This window comes from Pelophylax lessonae (assembly GCF_965119305.1).
Source record: "Pelophylax lessonae genome assembly, chromosome: 3".
NCBI classification, from domain to species: Eukaryota; Metazoa; Chordata; class Amphibia; order Anura; family Ranidae; genus Pelophylax; species Pelophylax lessonae.
Window position 1 is genome coordinate 476088655 of NC_138770.1, and position 19202 is coordinate 476107856.

General features: G+C 44.0%; 1 protein-coding gene across 1 annotated transcript in view; it reads right to left on the bottom strand.

The window, feature by feature from the left end:
- Nucleotides 1-19202, bottom strand: part of LOC309550856 (protein unc-93 homolog A-like) — a gene marked incomplete at both ends in the record, with an annotated part of 436926 nt that overhangs the window by 81265 nt on the left and 336459 nt on the right. The window contains one exon of the mRNA XM_082251218.1: nucleotides 10065-10200. Within this exon, the coding sequence (XP_082107344.1) occupies nucleotides 10065-10200 (136 nt within the window). The remainder of the gene's footprint in view (nucleotides 1-10064; nucleotides 10201-19202) is intronic.

Genomic DNA, 19202 nt, shown 5'->3' on the forward strand with positions numbered 1-19202 from the left:
GCATACAATGCGATTAGAGGAGAAGCGTTTTAACCTCAGGCAACGTGGGGGGTTCTTTACTGTTAGGGCTACAAGATTGTGGAATTCTCTACCACAAGAGGTGGTTTCTGCGGGTAGTATGGTGGCTTTCAAAAGACTCTTAGACTTACATCTCAAGGATCAGAACATTCAGGGGTATGTGAGATGATTACAGCCACACACACCTACACAGGTTTAACTGGATGGACTATTGTCTTTATTCAACCTCACCTACTATGTAACTATGTAACTATGAGATATCACTTCCCTGACCGTGCTTACTGGTCCACGTATCCGTAGTTAGCTGGACCTTGCCACAGATGGTGTTGCACAGTGCACACCTGATTTTGTCACCCACTTGGTTGTGCAGGGAAGGGATGGCTTGCCTGGAAAAGTAGTAGCGGCTGGGCACGACGTACTGTGGGACAGCCACCGCCATAAGGCTTTTAAAACTTTGCGTCTCCACCAGACAGAATGACAGCATTTCAAAGGCCAGGAATTTTGAAATGCTGGCATTCAGGGCCAGGGATCACGGGTGGGTAGGGGGGTACTTCCTCTTCCGCTCCAGTGTTTGGGAGATAGAAAGCTGAACGCTTCCATGGGACATTGTGGAGATGGTTGTTGGTGACCCAGGTGGTGGTGTTGCTGGCAGATCTTCGGTTTGCAGGGTGGCAGGTGCCACTGTCACTACAGAGGTGGATGAAGAGGCCAAGACTGCAACAGAAGAGGAAGCAGGAGGAGCCAGAGACCTTTCTTGGTTTTTGAGGTGTCTACTTCACTGCAGCTCGTGATTTGCACTTAGATGCCTGGTCATGCAGGTTGTGCTCAGGTTGAGAAGGTTTATGCCTCGCTTCAGGCTCTGATTGCACAGCGTGCAAACCACTTGTGTCCTGTCATCATCACATTATCTGAAGAACTGCCACGCTAGGGAACTCCTTTGAGCTGGCTTTGGTGTGCTCGGTCCCTTGCTGCGTTGGGCAGTAGCAGGCGTAGTGTCTAGGGCACGGCCACTCCGCTTTTGCACCCTGCTCCCTCTTCTGCTGGGTTGGTGGCTCTGTGCGACCAATGCCTCTTCCTCCAAACTACTCAGGTCACCTGCATGATGTTCATTCCATGTGGGGTCGAGGACCTCATCGTCCTCCACATCATCTTCCACCCAGTCTTCACCCCTGCCCTCCTTGTCGGTCTCCACAATTCGGAATTCCGCAGCATTTGGCACCTGTGTTTCGTCGTCATCCGAGACGTGCTGCGATGGTCCTCCCATGTACTCATCTTGAGACATAAGTGGTTGGGCATCGGTGCACTCAATCTCTTCCACTTCTGGGGCAGTGCTAGGTGGATGGCCCTGGGAAACCATGCTAACAGAGTCATCAAAAAGAAGAAGAGACTGCTGCATGACTTGGGCCTCAGACTGTTTGGCTGATTTGCAAGGGGGTGAGGTGAAAGGTTGATGCACATCGGCTGCAGGTGCCAACTCTGACCTTTCAGCAGAAGACTGGGTGGGAGACAATGTGAAGGAACTGGAGACACTGTCAGCAACCCAATCTACTATCGCCTGTACTTGTTCTGGCCTCATCATTTGTAGAGGTGCATTAGGCCCTGCCAAATACTGCTGCAGGTTCTGTCGCCTACTCACACCTGAGGAAGGTGTTTCACTTGTGCGTGTAGCTGGCATAGATCGACCACGTCCTCTCCTTGCAACAGGAGCTCTACCAGCAGCACCACGACCCAGGCCACGTCCCTTTTTTGACCTTCTCATATTTCTCTAATTTAGGATCTTCCCCTAAATGGGTGTTTATTGATAAGTGGAATACAACAACAGTATCCAAAGGGTGTATCTCCCTGTAACATATGCAGACTAGGCCGCAATTAAATTTATTTCCCCTAAATAGATTTTTATTGCAAAGCGTAATACAACAGCAGTATCCAATGGGTGTATCTCACTGTAACATATGCAGACTAGGCTGCAATTAAATTTTTTTCCCCTAAATGGGTTTTTATTGCAAAGCGGAATACAACAACAGTATCCAATGGGTGTATCTCACTGTAACATATGCAGACTAGGCCGCAATTTTTTTCCCCCTAAATGGGTGTTTATTGCAAAGCGGAATACAACAACAGTATGCAATGGGTGTATCTCACTGTAACATGTGCAGACTAGGCTGCAATTTAATTGTTTTCCCCTAAATGGGTTTTTATTGCAAAGCGGAATACAACAACAGTATCCAATGGCTTTATCTCACTGTAACATATGCAGACTAGAACACAATTACATTTTTTCCCCTAAATGGGTTTTTATTGCAAAGCGGAATACAACAGCAGTATCCAATGGGTGTATCTCACTATAACATATGCAGACTAGGTCGCAATTAATTTTTTTCCCCTAAATTGTTTTTTATTGCTAAGCGGAATACAACAACAGTATCCAAAGGGTGTATCTCCATGTAACATATGCAGACTAGGCCGCAATTAAATTTATTTCCCCTAAATAGATTTTTATTGCAAAGCGTAATACAACAGCAGTATCCAATGGGTGTATCTCACTGTAACATATGCAGACTAGGCTGCAATTAAATTTTTTTCCCCTAAATGGGTTTTTATTGCAAAGCGTAATACAACAGCAGTATCCAATGGGTGTATCTCACTGTAACATATGCAGACTAGGCTGCAATTAAATTTTTTTCCCCTAAATGGGTTTTTATTGCAAAGCGGAATACAACAACAGTATCCAATGGGTGTATCTCACTGTAACATATGCAGACTAGGCCGCAATTTTTTTCCCCCTAAATGGGTGTTTATTGCAAAGCGGAATACAACAACAGTATGCAATGGGTGTATCTCACTGTAACATGTGCAGACTAGGCTGCAATTTAATTGTTTTCCCCTAAATGGGTTTTTATTGCAAAGCGGAATACAACAACAGTATCCAATGGCTTTATCTCACTGTAACATATGCAGACTAGAACACAATTACATTTTTTCCCCTAAATGGGTTTTTATTGCAAAGCGGAATACAACAGCAGTATCCAATGGGTGTATCTCACTATAACATATGCAGACTAGGTCGCAATTAATTTTTTTCCCCTAAATTGTTTTTTATTGCTAAGCGGAATACAACAACAGTATCCAAAGGGTGTATCTCCATGTAACATATGCAGACTAGGCCGCAATTAAATTTATTTCCCCTAAATAGATTTTTATTGCAAAGCGTAATACAACAGCAGTATCCAATGGGTGTATCTCACTGTAACATATGCAGACTAGGCTGCAATTAAATTTTTTTCCCCTAAATGGGTTTTTATTGCAAAGCGGAATACAACAACAGTATCCAATGGGTGTATCTCACTGTAACATATGCAGACTAGGCCGCAATTTTTTTCCCCCTAAATGGGTGTTTATTGCAAAGCGGAATACAACAACAGTATGCAATGGGTGTATCTCACTGTAACATGTGCAGACTAGGCTGCAATTTAATTGCGGCCTAGTCTGCATATTTAACTTCAAACCAGCAATTTCACAGTAAACAGATAAATAATAAATTATTAACATATAGCATAAAAATATAATATTTTGCTTGATTAAAGCAGCAGATTCTCCCTCTTAACTGTGTGAGAAAACATGGGATTATGGGTAAACCTTATACTCATAAACCCATGTTTTTTCCTTGTAGTTAAGAGGGCTGAGCTGAAAAGGAGCATTTGTCTGTTAGACACATGCCTCCTTCTATGACCCTGCAGTGAGAGAAGAGCCTCCACTGCAGCATATTTATTGGACAATTTGGACCAATGGTGCTTTACTTGGCTTGGTGCCAATGGTCCAAGTCTCCAAGCTGTCCATTAAGCTCATCTTCTCAGGCAGCGCTGTATGTAGCTTCTGACAGGCTGCGCAAGGACCCTGTATCTCCGTAACCAAATTTGGGGTATTTGTGACCCCAGGTTGCCAAGCTACGACCCTTAAAGCTCAATCGTCATTTTTTTTTATGTTCCTGGCAGGTACGTCATCACAAACTGTGGAAAATGTTGCATTTCATTTGGAAATCAAGGTCCCAGAGTCTGGAGGAAGAGTGGGGAAGCACAGAATCCAAGTTGCATGAGGGCCAGTGTGAAGTTACCACAGTCAGTGATGATTTGGGGAGCTATGTCATCTGCTGGTGTTGGTCCACTGTGTTTTATCAAGTCCAAAGTCAGCGCAGTCCTTTACCTGGAAATTCTAGAGCACTTTATGCTTCCCTCTGCTGACCAGCTTTATGGAGATGCTGATTTCATTTTCCAGCAGGACTTGTCACCTGCCCACACTGCCAAAAGTGCCAATACCTGGTTTATTGATCATGGTATCACTGTGCTTGATTGGCCAGCAAACTCACCTGACCTAAACCCCATACAGAATCTGTGGAGTATTGTCAAGAGGAAGATGAGAGACACCAGACCCAACAATGCAGATGAGCTATCAAAGAAACCTGGGCTTCCATAACAACTCAGCAGTGCCACAGGCTGATCGCCTCCATGCCACGCTGCATTGAAGCAGTAATTTATGCAAAAGAAGCCCCGACCAAGTATTGAGATCATACTATACTGTACATGGTCATACTTTTCAGCAAGCCAACATTTCTGTATTAAAAATCCTTTTTTTTTTTTCATAATCATCAAAATTAAAAGAAAGAAATGCTTAAAATATATATCTATGTGTGTATTGTATCTATATTAAATATATGAGTTTGATTTTTTAGTTGAATTACAGAAATAAATTACCTTTTTGATGATATTCTAATTTTATGAGATGCACCTGTATATAAAGTCCAGTCCAGCCCATTCTCTGAGCTTCCATTCTGCTTCTACTTCATGTATCCTGTCTGATTAACCATGTAAGGATCATGCCTTTATCTACTGTCTGTGCTTGCCTGCTGCCTGACCTGACCTTGGCTTGTTTCCTGGCTTTCCCATCAGTCTCCTGCTGCACCCGGTAGTGGTCTCTGCATTCTCAGCCGGGTTTACTAGCTTGCTGCAAGTCCATCCCCACCATCAGGGACCCTGGTGAAGAAGCAAGCTGGGACTTAGACTCTGCCCCCTGGGGAACCCCTATTTTGGCGAACTACAAGGGCTCACTATCACAAACTCCTGACAGTCAACCTAGCCGCAACTTGTTGCAAGTCCTTACCCACTATACCCGCTGGGGAAGAAGCAGGCTGGGACTTACAGGAGTTTGCTATCACAGACTTCTGACATTTTGCTCAGGCTATGAGCTCTTCTGAGACACCACAGCCTGGTCTGTCCAGCAAGCCTAAGCTTGCTTCTCTACCAGGGCCCCTGATGGTGGGGATGGACTTGCAGGAAGCTGGAACCAGGTTGACTATTAGGTGTCTGTGATACATATGAAGTATTATGGTGTTACTTATGATGTTAAATCACTCTCCAATAGAGAAAAATGCTGTCTAAAAAAAAAAAAAAAATGAAGTACTTTACTGTATGGAGCCACCTGCAAATAATATCTACAACGAAAAAGGTAACAAAAAAAAAACCACAGAAAATGAGGCTACTTCATCCAAAAACATATAACATTTTTCTTATACATAAAGCATCCAAAAGACTGTGATAAACAACATGATTAAATATGAACCTGCTCTCATATACTTCCACATTAAAATGAAACATACTAAAGCATAGCAAACAATGTGGCGTTATAAAGATTCTAATTACAGCAGCTCCTGAACTTTCTTATAAACATGCATGTGCCAGGCTCATATGGTGATCTCCTCAATGTTCACATGCCTGAGAATAGCACAGCATTCCAAAAAAGGCTTTACAATATGTCTATATATGATCTACTAGTGATATTGAATATCTGTCCAAATGCAAATCCTTTTGTTCTCAAGATAGCATGTATGCATATATACAGTAGAGTAGACCATCAGCTTAATACAATCAATAGAGGTTGCTGAAGAGCAAAACCACCTATGGACTCTATGGAAAAATGGTAAATGAAAGAGGTATTCATCAAGCCAAACAGATCTTATAGTGATCATTGTCATAGAAGATATGCCTTAAAAGATACAGTGCTATCCACCATAGCAGGTGTCATCCAGTGATCCAAAGTATACAAGTTTATAGCAACAAAGGGATTGTACATTTAAATAACCGCCTTTGCTCTTGTGTTAAGAGTGATAATACCTAAATTAATTTTAGATCTGTACCCGAAGAAGTGGGTCATTGTTTTATGAAACTCATTAAATATTGTTGTAGTCCAAACTTGGAGTGAAATAAATGAATGGTTGTGTATTGAAAATCATACTGTTTAGAGGGTTGGGTTTATGGTAAGGTGGCCAATGGTCCCTGGACTGAAGACACTGTCCCCGGACCAAGTCTGTCCCTGGTTATGTCCCCGTATTGGATTTTAGCAGGGGACGGACAATTTCAAAGACAGTCAGCGCAGAATTAAAAAAAAAATAATAATTTCTATATTACACACTCCCACTTCGCCGTTCTTACTAGCATTATCTGTGCCCCTTTCTGATAAACATGTGCTGGTCGGAGTGGAGGGACTATTTCTTCAGTTTCGGCCCATGACCATTCCGCTCCCCCTGGCATGTTCTTCTGCCTTGGCCCAGTAGTAGCCGGGGCCCAGAGAGTGAGACTTGAGAGAGGCTGTGAGGCAGGCGATGGCCACAACAGGCAGGGAGAGGCAGCTGAGCTCAGCTGACAGTGTCCAGCAGAAGGAACAGAGGAGAAGCGGATCCGATCATGGGGCTGCCAGTGCCTTCAAGGCTTCAACACAGATATTCTTTGGGGGTGTCTGTGAATAGACTACATTGCACTGTGTCTTTCTCTCTGGCATAATGGATGGCCATTCTGTCAGTATGGAAGACATTGATCCTGTGTTCCTGCAAGCATCTATGCCTTCCCTTAGTAAAAACACCTCCCCCACAGTGAGACAACACTTGTTAGGCACATATTTAACCCTTTTATTGCTCCTCATGTTAACCCCATCCCAGCCAGTGTCATTAGTGATCACTGTATTAGCTTCACTGGTTCCCACAAAGTGTCAAAAGTGTCAGTGTTGGATTCGTTCACTGCAATATAGAAGTCGCTGATTGCCGCCATTACAAGTAAAAAAAAAAATATGTCCCCGGATTTACCTATAAAAATCTGGTCACCTTCATGTAGGTAAGCAAGAAAGGATCAAAAGGGTAAAAGTTTACAATGTTTATTCAAAAGGTATAAAAGTCGACATATGGAACATGGAAAATAATGAAATAAATACAACATAATTCACATATCATGGTGGTAGTAGTCAGACGGGGGATTGCTTTGTTCTATGCATTTCGCGGGATTGCTCCAGCTTCATCAGGAACTATAGCATTAGAGATTCGCATATTGCGTCAGGGCTAGTTTAGCCCAATGGGTTGTACAGGGCATATACTACTGAACTCTGGCTATAAAAAAAGGGCTGAACCGTGGGTCTGGATCATACACTTGGTGTGAAACCAGAAAAACAACTTCCAAGAGGAAAAGTTTTGTTATAATGCATACATATAGGTAGATGGTCACAAGAGTCTACAGGGAAGAGCCACCATAGTTTGGATCCCCAGGGAAGCCAGAGTTCAGGAGTAGCCTTGTATTGAGAAAAAGATCCCCATAAAATGGGGGCTTGAGTGTCCTACCTTGTTACCAGCAAAGCCGCGGGTCGGGAGAGCCGTCATGATACAGCCTACCGCATCCACGGCTTAAGACTGGTCCCACGGCTTAAGACTGGCCGGTACGGTTGTTAACCTTAGAGGTCCTTCGACCTCTAGCGGCGGACATCCGACAAAATGGCGCCCGCGCCGGAAGTGACGCTAGCGGACACGCGTCACTTCCGGTGGGACCAGTCTTAAGCCGTGGATGCGGTAGGCTGTATCATGACGGCTCTCCCGACCCGCGGCTTTGCTGGTAACAAGGTAGGACACTCAAGCCCCCATTTTATGGGGATCTCTTTCTCAATACAAGGCTACTCCGGAACTCTGGCTTCCCTGGGGATCCAAACTATGGTGGCTCTTCCCTGTAGACTCTTGTGACCATCTACCTATATGTATGCATTATAACAAAACTTTTCCTCTTGGAAGTTGTTTTTCTGGTTTCACACCCTAAGTGTATGATCCAGACCCACGGTTCAGCCCTTTTTTTATAGCCAGAGTTCAGTAGTATATGCCCTGTAAAACCCATTGGGCTAAACTAGCCCTGACGCAATATGCGACTCTTACCTTTTTCTATACACCTCTGGATGACATTCTAAAGTCATACAATATATATATATATATTTTTTGCAGACCTATAGCTCCACCTATTGTCCGATCTGGTGGCACCTATATAAGACTGGCCCAATCTATACCGTATATCCACCTCCTCGGAGGACCCCTAGGGGCCCGCCTGGGACTGTTTGGTTTGGAGTCATGAGGCAGGCCGATGGGAGACGCAATCTGAGGTCCAATTTAATTATGTACTTGGCACAACATTTGTAAGTGTGGTAAGCATTGTTTCTTCATTATCTTTTATATGCATGGTTACATTACAAGACACGTTTTATGATTATGGATTTTTTCCATTATTACATTATGTGCTGACATATTTTCCTTTTTTCACGAATACATCTTCAAGGTCTGAATGTAGTCTTGGCTCTGTAAAAGGGGTGAATCTCTAATGCTATAGTTCCTGATGAAGCTGGAGCAATCCCGCGAAATGCATAGAACAAAGCAATCACCCGTCTGACTACTACCACCATGATATGTGAATTATGTTGTATTTATTTCATTATTTTCCATGTTCCATATGTCGACTTTTATACCTTTTGAATAAACATTGTAAACTTTTACCCTTTTGATCCTTTCTTGCTTACCTACATACTTCTGACAAACTAGTCCGTCATAGTCCCAACCCTCTTTCCTATCATCAGTGGATTCTGGGATCACTGATGCGGAACACATTTTTATTCAAATTTCTAAACAGGGATGAGGACTTTTTGTCAGGGCATAGGCTACATCCCATGTTGTGACTCCATATTCTGTATTTTTATTTTTATTGCATTTTTTTTTTTTTATTAACACCGACAACTTTCCGCTCTTTTACATATAAAAATTGCACATTCACATCAGTCTCTGCCCTTATTAAGGTGCTTAAAGTACACAGAAAGTCCCAATAATTTGGGTATACAATGTATGGTTAACAGCAAACACACACACACATCATAGGTTGAACTCGATGGACGGATGTCTTTTTTTCAACCTCATTAACTATGTAACTATGTAATTCTCCTTTTGCATAGTCCAACTTCTGTCTTTGTAGATTTTATGGTGATTACATTTAGTTGACTGAAATATCCCTGTGGCTATAAAAGCTGGGATATATAGCTCAGAGGCAGCCATTCACACGGAATCTGCAGATTTCTGCTGCTTGAAAGCAGAGTGTGTATAATTGCTGTAAGGCTCCATGTACACTAGCAGCTCCTAAACTTGAGTTTAGGAACTTTTGGTGTTTATAAATTTAACTCCATAAAAGACTACCCGTGTCTATGTACACATAGGCTTTTAGCAGAGTTTAGGAGTGGCTGCAGTTAGAGGAGGTTCAAACTCCCCTAATCTTCCTCTCCTGAACACAAAAGAATCACGTTCAGGATAGGATTGTTTTTACCACTGGCCGCAAAACGCTCAAAATCGCAGCGTGATTTTGCCACGTTTTGCATTTTCCCACAGCTGAAGTAGTTCAAGTGTACATGAAGCCTAAATGGAACCTTACAGGAACTCAGTGCAGCTCTTCCCTTCTACTTTCGCTGGATGCCCTTCTAGCCACAAAGTACCATACTAGCACTGTGAGAGAATAATTTCTTTATCATTCTTCCACTCACATACACATTTCATATGACAGTGTGTAAAATCAAAAGATACAGAAGTTAAATGTGTCTGAAGTGACGGCTTTGGGTTAATTTAGCCATTTGTATTCTATCCCTTACTTTGACACATCATGTTATTTCATATCGTTACAATGATACTTATATTATAGGCAACAGGACATAATACTTACCAAGAAGAAATAATGGAACCCTTCCAGTATATTGAGCGACTTTTCCAAAGATGACTGCACAAATTGAGTTGGTAACACCGAAACAGATAATGACAAAGCCCACATATTTTAGTCCCAATATACAGGTCACATATGACTGTAAAAAAAAAAGTAATCATTATTATTTTATATTTGGACCAATAATTAAAATACACTAGAGGTACAGTATAATAATTTTTTTCACACAACTTTCACCCAGGATTATAGCATTTTTTTTTTTGCATTTATTTGGAAAATGTTTAAATACTGGGTGAAAGCTGTGTTTAAACTTTTATAGATTCCTTAGTCTACACTTTTTTTTTAACACTGGCAACTCTGTGCATTAGTGTTTAGACACAGGTGCTGAATGTGTCATTCCGTTTACTATCAGATAAAAGAACATAATGTATCAAAATATTTCCAGCATGCAGAAAAAGCGTCTCATGGTTTTGCATTATTGCTTGATGGGCACTGCCTGATTCAGACAAGCTATGCTCCACCCACCATCTTTTATCGATTACATTTGTAATCCTACCCCTTCGTGCCGGTTCACACTACTGCGGGTGCGCTGATCGCATGTAATTCAGAGCGCACTGCTCCTTCATTACATGCGATCATCCTGTGCGGATGCGAATTCAGCCATACACTTTGTATGGCTGAAATTCGCACTGCACCCGCACAAAAGACACACAGGACCCTTTTTTTCAGCCGCATCAGGATTGGATAGCACAGTGGTTCACACTTGTACGATCCGATCCTGTGCGAACTGTCAGATCGCACTGCAATATGTGATCAAATTGGGGGTGTCGTTAACATTTAATTGACACCCCCTGCGTATCGCATATGGCAGTGTGAACTGCCTCTTGTGCGGATGCGATGCGGGAACAGGCTGCGAATTCGCAGCCTTCCCGCATCGCACAAGTGTGAACCGGCACTTCCTCTCACAATGGAGGAAGGGGAGGAAGGAGAATTCAATGAATAAAGGTTTTCTAGGAGAGTAGGCAGAAGAGTCTACCTGGTGGTGGTGGGGGAGTGGTTAATAAATGTTAATGTGGGATCAATTTAACCCTTTTATCCCCTCTCCTGTATATTTCATCTCCTTTCTGAATTTATTGCTTTGTTAGACACTGACCCAAACAAGCATTCAGATTAAGGGCATGAAGTCACATCCTAAGCTGTGAAACCGTGACCTGGATCAATGACTGAGACAGTGATGAAGCCTCTAAATAAACATGACAGACAAGGAATTAGTATTTTCAGGAGTATAAGTCATCAATGGCAGCTTCCATTCTTCCTAACTAACTATTCTTTAAAGCAGTAGTAAACCACACCAAAAAAAAAAGTTTTTCTTTTTTTATATACGTACTATGAATGTCCCTGCTATAAGCAAGAATTTTTACTGAATTAAATAGATTCATTCAGTGTGTATTGTTGTAATTAGATGTGATTGGCCACAGCTGATTACATGGTACAGATGGGCTATGATTGGTCCTGTTCGTACCATGTGATCACTGTGACTAGGGATGAGCTTCGAGTTTGAGTCGAACGTAAGTTCAACTCAAACATCGCTGTTCGCTCGTTTGTCAAATGATGAACAATTGGGCTTCTTTGTGGGAACTTCAAGTTCCTGCATTATTATGGACTCGGACCTCTGATTCCAATAAATCACCTTGCTGGCCAGGGGAATCAAACCCACAACCATCTCAATTGCAAGCCTGGTATTCTACCACCTACGCCGTCGTCAAGCCTGCTTAGGCTGAACACACTCTCCCTAACTTCTATCCCATCCACTGTGTGTAGGGTGAGATAGAAGTTAGTTGGTTAGGCAGGGAGAGTGTGTTCAGTCTAAGCCTGCTTGACGGTGGCGTAGGTGGTAGAATACCAGGCTTGCAATTGCGAGGTTGTGGGTTAGAATCCTGTGGCCAGCGGGTGATTTATAAGTGGAATTCTATAGTTAATAATACATTGCTGGAAGGGAGAGAGATTTTAGCTTTCAAAGTTTGTTGAGATCAGATAGTGCAGTGTATACCACAAAGTCGTATATATATATATATATTAAATATATATATATATACTTCAATTTATATCAGTATTGCTGAAAAAGAACGTTGTGGCTCCCCCCCCCCCGGTCCATGCCAGGCCAGCGCCAAAAAAAAAAAAAAAGGCGGGGGTTTCCCCCTAAAATCCATACCAGACCTTTATCCGAGCACACAGCCTGGCTGGCCAGGATGGGGGTGGGGGAGAGCGAGCGCCCCCCCTCCTGAACCATACCAGGACACATGCCCTCAACATGCACCCCAAAGCACCTTGCCCCCATGTTGATGGGGACAGGGGTCTCTTTCTTACAACCCTGGGCTGTGGGGGTCTGCGTGGGGGAGGCTTATTGGAATCTGGAAGCCCCCTTTAACAAGGGAGCCCCCAGATCCTGCCCCCCATGTGAATGTATACCGGGTACATTGTACCCCTACCCATTCATGAAAAAAGTGTACAAAAGCCAGTTTTGGATAAGTCCTTTATTAAAACATAAAAATAAAAAAATAGTGTCCCCGGATAGACGGTCAGGGAATAAATACGAGAAAGTGAAATTATAACAAATAAAGTATGGTTGTAGCTTGTCAAAACCACCGTTCGGGCAGGCCTGTAAATAAAGAGGGCAAAAATAAATGTTTAACCAAACAACCTTTAATACACACATGCCTATAACAACAACGGAAAGAATGAAGACCATTGTGTTACGTGGCCAGTCTATGCTCATTCTCTGGCTGGGGAATGTAACGGTTGTATGCGGAAGACTTCCACCGGCCAATATTTCTGATGATGTGAACAGGTATATTATGACTAGTTGCTGGCGAAGCTGCCCCTATGCGAAAGGAATGACCCGTGAAGGCTGCGGGGTCGCAACCTTTCTTAGACAGCAGAGTTCTTAAGTGCCCTATGAACCTAGAGGCATGCCATGGAGACTCAGAAGGGGAGCGTCACGGCCTCGACCTGACAAGGAAGGAAGAAGACGGTTTAGCAACCGAACTGGGCACCACTTATTGCCTGTAGGGTACAGAGGAACCAGTGGCCCCATCTGGTTAGTTTTGGACTGTCCCAGTGTCAAGATGAAGTGATCCCCCCCTTGATCAGATCAGCCACCCTCAGCAAGTTGGAGGCCCCATTTAACCTCCCCACTGTAAACTCGCTGGGATGCAAGAACCCGTAGAAGGCTAGGTATATGGCGATCTTGATAACACTGTTTGTCCCTGTTTCAAATGGCCATGTGTCCAACATGTTGGATAAGGCCCTGATCCTGATGCTGTCAACCGGCTGACGTCTCATGGGCTTACGACCTTCCAAGTGAAGAATGCCTTTTAAGATGTTCTTGATCGGCCTTGAAGACATAAAGGCACCTTGACTGGGGTGCCTATTGATGACATGGAACTGCACCCATGCGAGATACAGTTTGATCGTGTTGCGAGCGAGCTTCAGATTTAAGTAGCAAAAAAAGGAGAACGCCACCATGGTGTCTAACGAAAATGGATCCGAGATGCTGAACTCCGTGATGAACCTGACTAAGATGGTCAGAGCTCAATCATATGAGCATCTAGTATTGGCCGAGAGCGCTGATTGAGCTAGCATGCTCCCATGAGCCATAAGCTCAGCTAATCCAGGATGAGATCTTGAAACAGAGGTGGTATGTCGGGGATTCTTGCGGCTGTGGGATGCCACTGGAAGAAAACCTGCAAATTACAACGAGAAAGGGCATCAGCTGCTGAGTTGTGGGAACCTGGCACCCTGCATGTCACAAACTAGGTGAAATTGTAGCGCAGCGGTGAGCCAAGTAATTCTCCTAACTAGGCTCATGATGGTGAGGGTCCAGGATCAACCCCTGTTAATGATGTCACAAGCGGCCATGTTGTCAGTGAAGCATTTCACTGACTGACCTCCCCACAGGTGTCCCCACACCCTGGGTGCTGCCACTATGGGATAAATCTCAAAAAAGGCAGAGGTACGGTTGAAAGATGGTAAATTAGCGGTCTCGGATGGCCAAACGTCTCTCTGAAACAGTCATTACCACAAATAGCTACGAACCCTGAATAGGCTGCCGTATCGGTCCATAAGACCAAGGAGCAGTCTGAAAAAGGCAGGATAAACATGTTCACCCCATTCCAATGAGCCAGGAACTGTCTCCACATGGACAAGTCGGCCCTGGCCTGCCCGTCCAATGAGATGACGCTCCCGTCGCGCGGGAGGCCAGGAAGCAGACTGAGAAGCCTGGAGACAAATGCGCGGCCCTGGGGAATGATTCTTATGGCGAAGTTCAGAGAACCCAGGAGAGATTGGAGGTCTTTCCGAGATGCGGAACCTCTAAGGAGGAACAACTCGACCTCTGCCTTGATCCTCTGGACCTTGTCGGGGGGCAGGCTCGCCTGCATGGCAACCGAGTCCAAACAAATACAGTACCTAAGAAGGTCTGTTTGGTAGAGGGACCTACTGTTTTGTCCTTGGCTACTGGAACCCCCAAAGCAGAAAAAGTGCCACCATCTTTACTAGACTGAGTGGAGTGTATGTGGGACTTTCAACTGTAAGAAAATTGTCTAAATAATGGATAACGATCGGACAGCAACAGACGTTTATTAGGAGCCAGCACAGAGTCTCTGCAAATAGGTCAAAAATCTTGGGGCTGCTCTTAGCCCCAAAGGTCAGGCGAACAGCAAAATAATAAAGTCCCTTCCATTTCGGACCGTGGAGATACCACGGCGACGAGTGTATGGGCAGCAACTTGAAGGCGTTAGAAATGTCTGTTTTCCCGAGCCAGGCTGCCTTCCTGCTCTTCAGGATAGCCTGAATGGCGTGATCTACCGTGGTGTACTGCAACAAAAACTCTTTGGAAGGAATGAGCGAATTGAGGCTAGGTGTGGTGATAGAATGAGGAGCAGAGAGGTCGATGATCAAACGTTTATTATTATTGTATTTCCCCGTGGCTACCCCTAAAGGGTTGGTTCGCCAACAAGAGAAAGGAGAGGTACAAAAAGGCCCTAACATGAAGCCTTTATCCACTTCTGTCTGCAAGATAGTGTCGACTAGGGTTGGGTCGGCAGAGGCTGACTGTTAGTTGTTGCACCCGATTGTGCCTGACGGCAGCGCAACCAAACCTGTATGAAAACCTCCTGTGAAGCCTGAGACTAAGAACTCCACTAAGTCAGGAGAAGGATGGGATTCAAGGAAGAAGGCCAGGGAATCAACCTGCACCTCGGTCAGTCAACTTCTGGGGAAAAGGCGATTGGGGCACATGGAAGCAAATGGAGCAGATATGCAACAACCTGCAGGCGTTGAAACTGCAACCCCCTGCATTGAAATTGTTGCATACCTGAGCCTTGCCCAGGAACACGATCAGTCTCCCCAACTTGTCTTTGGAGGCTCTCTGATCGGGTTTGCTGGTGCCTGGGGTGACTTTACTGGTGGCGGAAGACTTGGGTTAGATGACGCATAAGATGGCGGAGTGGGAGTTTGAAGCACAATTTGTGCAAGCCGCTGGCTCGAGCCCAGCGAAGTGGCGACAAAACAACTCAGTATCCAATTGACCCCAGTCTACTCTGATGTTGAATTGTGCAAAGGTAGGCGCTAGTGATTGATCAATATCAGTTTTTTGTTGCCGATACCGATATTTTGGGATCGCATATCGGTATCGGCCGATATTGACCGATATTTTCACACATGTAAAAGTCTGCAAAAAAAACCCACAAATTTCGACACAAATCTCTTAATATACATGTTAATCTTTATTTATTAACATTTTTAACATTCTTCACCCCTTAACTGCATGAAAACTGATAGGAAAAGTACACTTGCAGGGACATTTGTATTTCCCATCAGATTGTGCATTAATGCATATTAAAGTGCTGCAGTAGTGGACTCACTCACTGCAACATTTTTAATTCACTTCTGTAGTGCAGTCAGTGCAAAACTGCTAGAAAAAAAGCTAGGCAACAGCTACACACACAGTGGATTGGACTGGAGTCAGTGGACTACCTCTGCAGTATGGCACTCACTGCAACTGCAGCAGTCAGTGCAAAACTGCTAGAAAAAAGCTAGGTAACAACAACAGCTACACAATACACATATATACACAGTGGATTGGACTGGAGTCAGTGGAGGACTACCTCTGCAGTGAGGCACTCACTGCAATTACTGCAGTGCAGTCAGTGCAAAACTGCTAAAAAAGAGCAAGGCAACAGCTACACATGTCACAGTGGATTGGAATGGAGTCAGTGGAGGACTACCTCTGCAGTAAGGAACTCACTGCAACTATTGCAGTGCAGTCAGTGCAAAACTGCTAGAAAAAGAGCAAGGCAAAAGCTACACATGTCAGTGGAGGACTACCTCTGCAGTAAGGCACTCACTGCAAGTACAGCAGTCAGTGCAAAACTTCTAGAAGAAAAGCTAGGCAACAGCTAGACAGTGGATTGGATTGGAGTCACTCAGTGGAGTACCTCTGCAGTAGGGCACTCACTGCAACTACACCAGTCAGTGCAAAACTGCTAGAAAAAAGCTAGGCAACAGCTACAAAGTGGATTGGAGTCAGTGGACTACCTATGCAGTAGGGCACTCACTGCAAATACTGCAGTCAGTGCATAACTGCTAGAAAAAAAGCTAGACAACAGCAAGACAGTGGATTGGAGTTGGACTGGAGTCAGAGGACTACTGCTGCAGTAGTGCACTCACTGATATGATTTACTGCAGTCAGTACAAAACTGCTAGGCAACAGCTACACAGTGGATTTGAGTGGACACTACTCTTTTCAATACTCCCAGTGAAGTAGAACAATATTATAATGCAGAAAGAAGAACATTTCAGCATGTCCATGGTCACCTGTTAAAGGTCTTCTGTTTTGTTCATACAATGCTGCCACTTCATAAACATTCTCAGGAGTAGGGATGATCGAACGGTTCGGGTCGACCATCGGTTCGACCCGAACATTGGCTGTTCGAGGTTCGGCCGAATTTAGAACTTTTTGATAAAAAACATTTGTAATTCGGCAACCAGAACCGACCAAAATGCAATGGTTCAGGAAATGGGCTTTAATAGCCCGTGATTGGACCAGAACCATCAGTAAAAGCCAATTGAGGGGGCAGGAGAATGCTAGGAATGTGATTGGAGTGACTAGATGGTCCATAGGCCAATCATTAGTGAATACGCCCCCCAGTATATAAAATAGTCCCCGCCAAATTCCTAGCATTGTTATACAGGGACGTGGAAGAGAGTGGAAGCAGTTCTGTGACTTTTGCTACAAAGTGTCATTTAGCAATTTTTAGTGTGAGGAAAGGGATATCTAGTGTAGTTAGGGTGCTATTTTCCACTATAGTTAGCTTTAATTATTCAGTTTCTGTAGGGAAAGTGTTAAGTGTAAGGGGACGGTAGTGTAGTGTAGGGTTAACTGACTGTGACTGCTATGGCAGGGTTACATAGTTACATAGTTACATAGTTACATAGTAGGTGAGGTTGAATAAAGACAATAGTCCATCCAGTTCAACCTGTGTAGGTGTGTGTGGCTGTAATCATCTCACATACCCCTGAATGTTCTGATCCTTGAGATGTAAGTCTAAGAGTCTTTTGAAAGCCACCATACCACCCGCAGAAACCACCTCTTGTGGTAGAGAATTCCACAATCTTGTAGCCCTAACAGTAAAGAACCCCCCACGTTGCCTGAGGTTAAAACGCTTCTCCTCTAATCGCATTGTATGCCCTCGAGTCCTCATGCAATCCCTTCGAATGAACAGCTTTTTTTCTAAGCTGGGATCCCCATTAAGATATTTATAAATTGCTATCATGTCCCCCCTCAGACGTCTCTTCTCCAGGGAGAATAAATCGAGCGATTGTAGACGCTCTTCATAGTCAAGGTCCTCCAATCCCCTAATTAGTTTAGTTGCCCTTCTCTGGACTCTCTCCAGCTCCAACACATCCCTCCTGAGGACTGGCGACCAGAACTGGACAGAATACTCCAGATGCGGTCGGACCAGAGTTTTATAAAGTGGAAGGATTATAGTCTTATCTCTGGAATACATCCCTTTCTTTATGCATGCTAATATTCTGCTGGCTTTGGCAGCTGCCGCTTGACATTGCATGCTGTTGCCTAATCTATCATCAACCAAGACTCCCAGATCCTTCTCCATTTTTGATTCCCCCAAGGGTTCCCCTCCTAACGTGTATTGTGCTTTTATGTTTTTAGTCCCCAAGTGCAAAACCTTACACTTCTCCACGTTAAACCTCATTTGCCATGTCGTTGCCCACTCTGTAATTTTGTCCAGGTCATTCTGTAGGATATCTGCTTCATGCTGTGCAGTTATTGCTCTGGCCAATTTTGTGTCATCTGCAAAAACTGATATCGAACTACTGATCCCGACCTCAATGTTGTTTATGAATAAATTGAACAAGGTTGGTCCCAGGACTGAGCCCTGGGGCACCCCGCTTACTACCTCAGACCAGTCTGAGTATGCGCTGTTTATTACCACTCTTTGGACACGCCCTTTAAGCCAATTCCGTATCCAAGAGCAAACCCTGCTGTCGATACCTGCAGATCTTATTTTATAAATTAAGCGCTTGTGGGGAACTGTATCAAACGCCTTAGCGAAATCCAAGTACACCACATCCACTGGTCTCCCCCTATCTAGCTCACAGCTCACCTCCTCGTAGAATGTTAATAGATTGGTTTGACAAGAACGCCCATTTGTAAACCCGTGCTGATTACTGCTGATGATGCTGTTGTCTTTAGCAAACTCTACGATATAGTCCCTTATCATCCCCTCCAGAAGTTTACATACTATTGATGTCAAACTGACAGGCCTATAATTTCCCGGGATATGCCTCTGGCCCTTTTTGAATATCGGAATCACGTTAGCTTTCTTCCAATCCCCTGGTACATCTCCTGTCCTAATACTGTCAGCAAAGATCAGGAACAGTGGTCTGGATATAACCTTACTGAGTTCCTTGAGTACTCTCGGATGTACGCCATCCGGGCCTGGTGATTTGTTTGTGTTGAGTTTATCCAGCCTTTCCCTGATTTCACCCTCTGTTAGCCATAGTGGCAAGTCCTGTGTATTACTACTAACCAAACAGTCATGGTCAGTGTACCCCTCC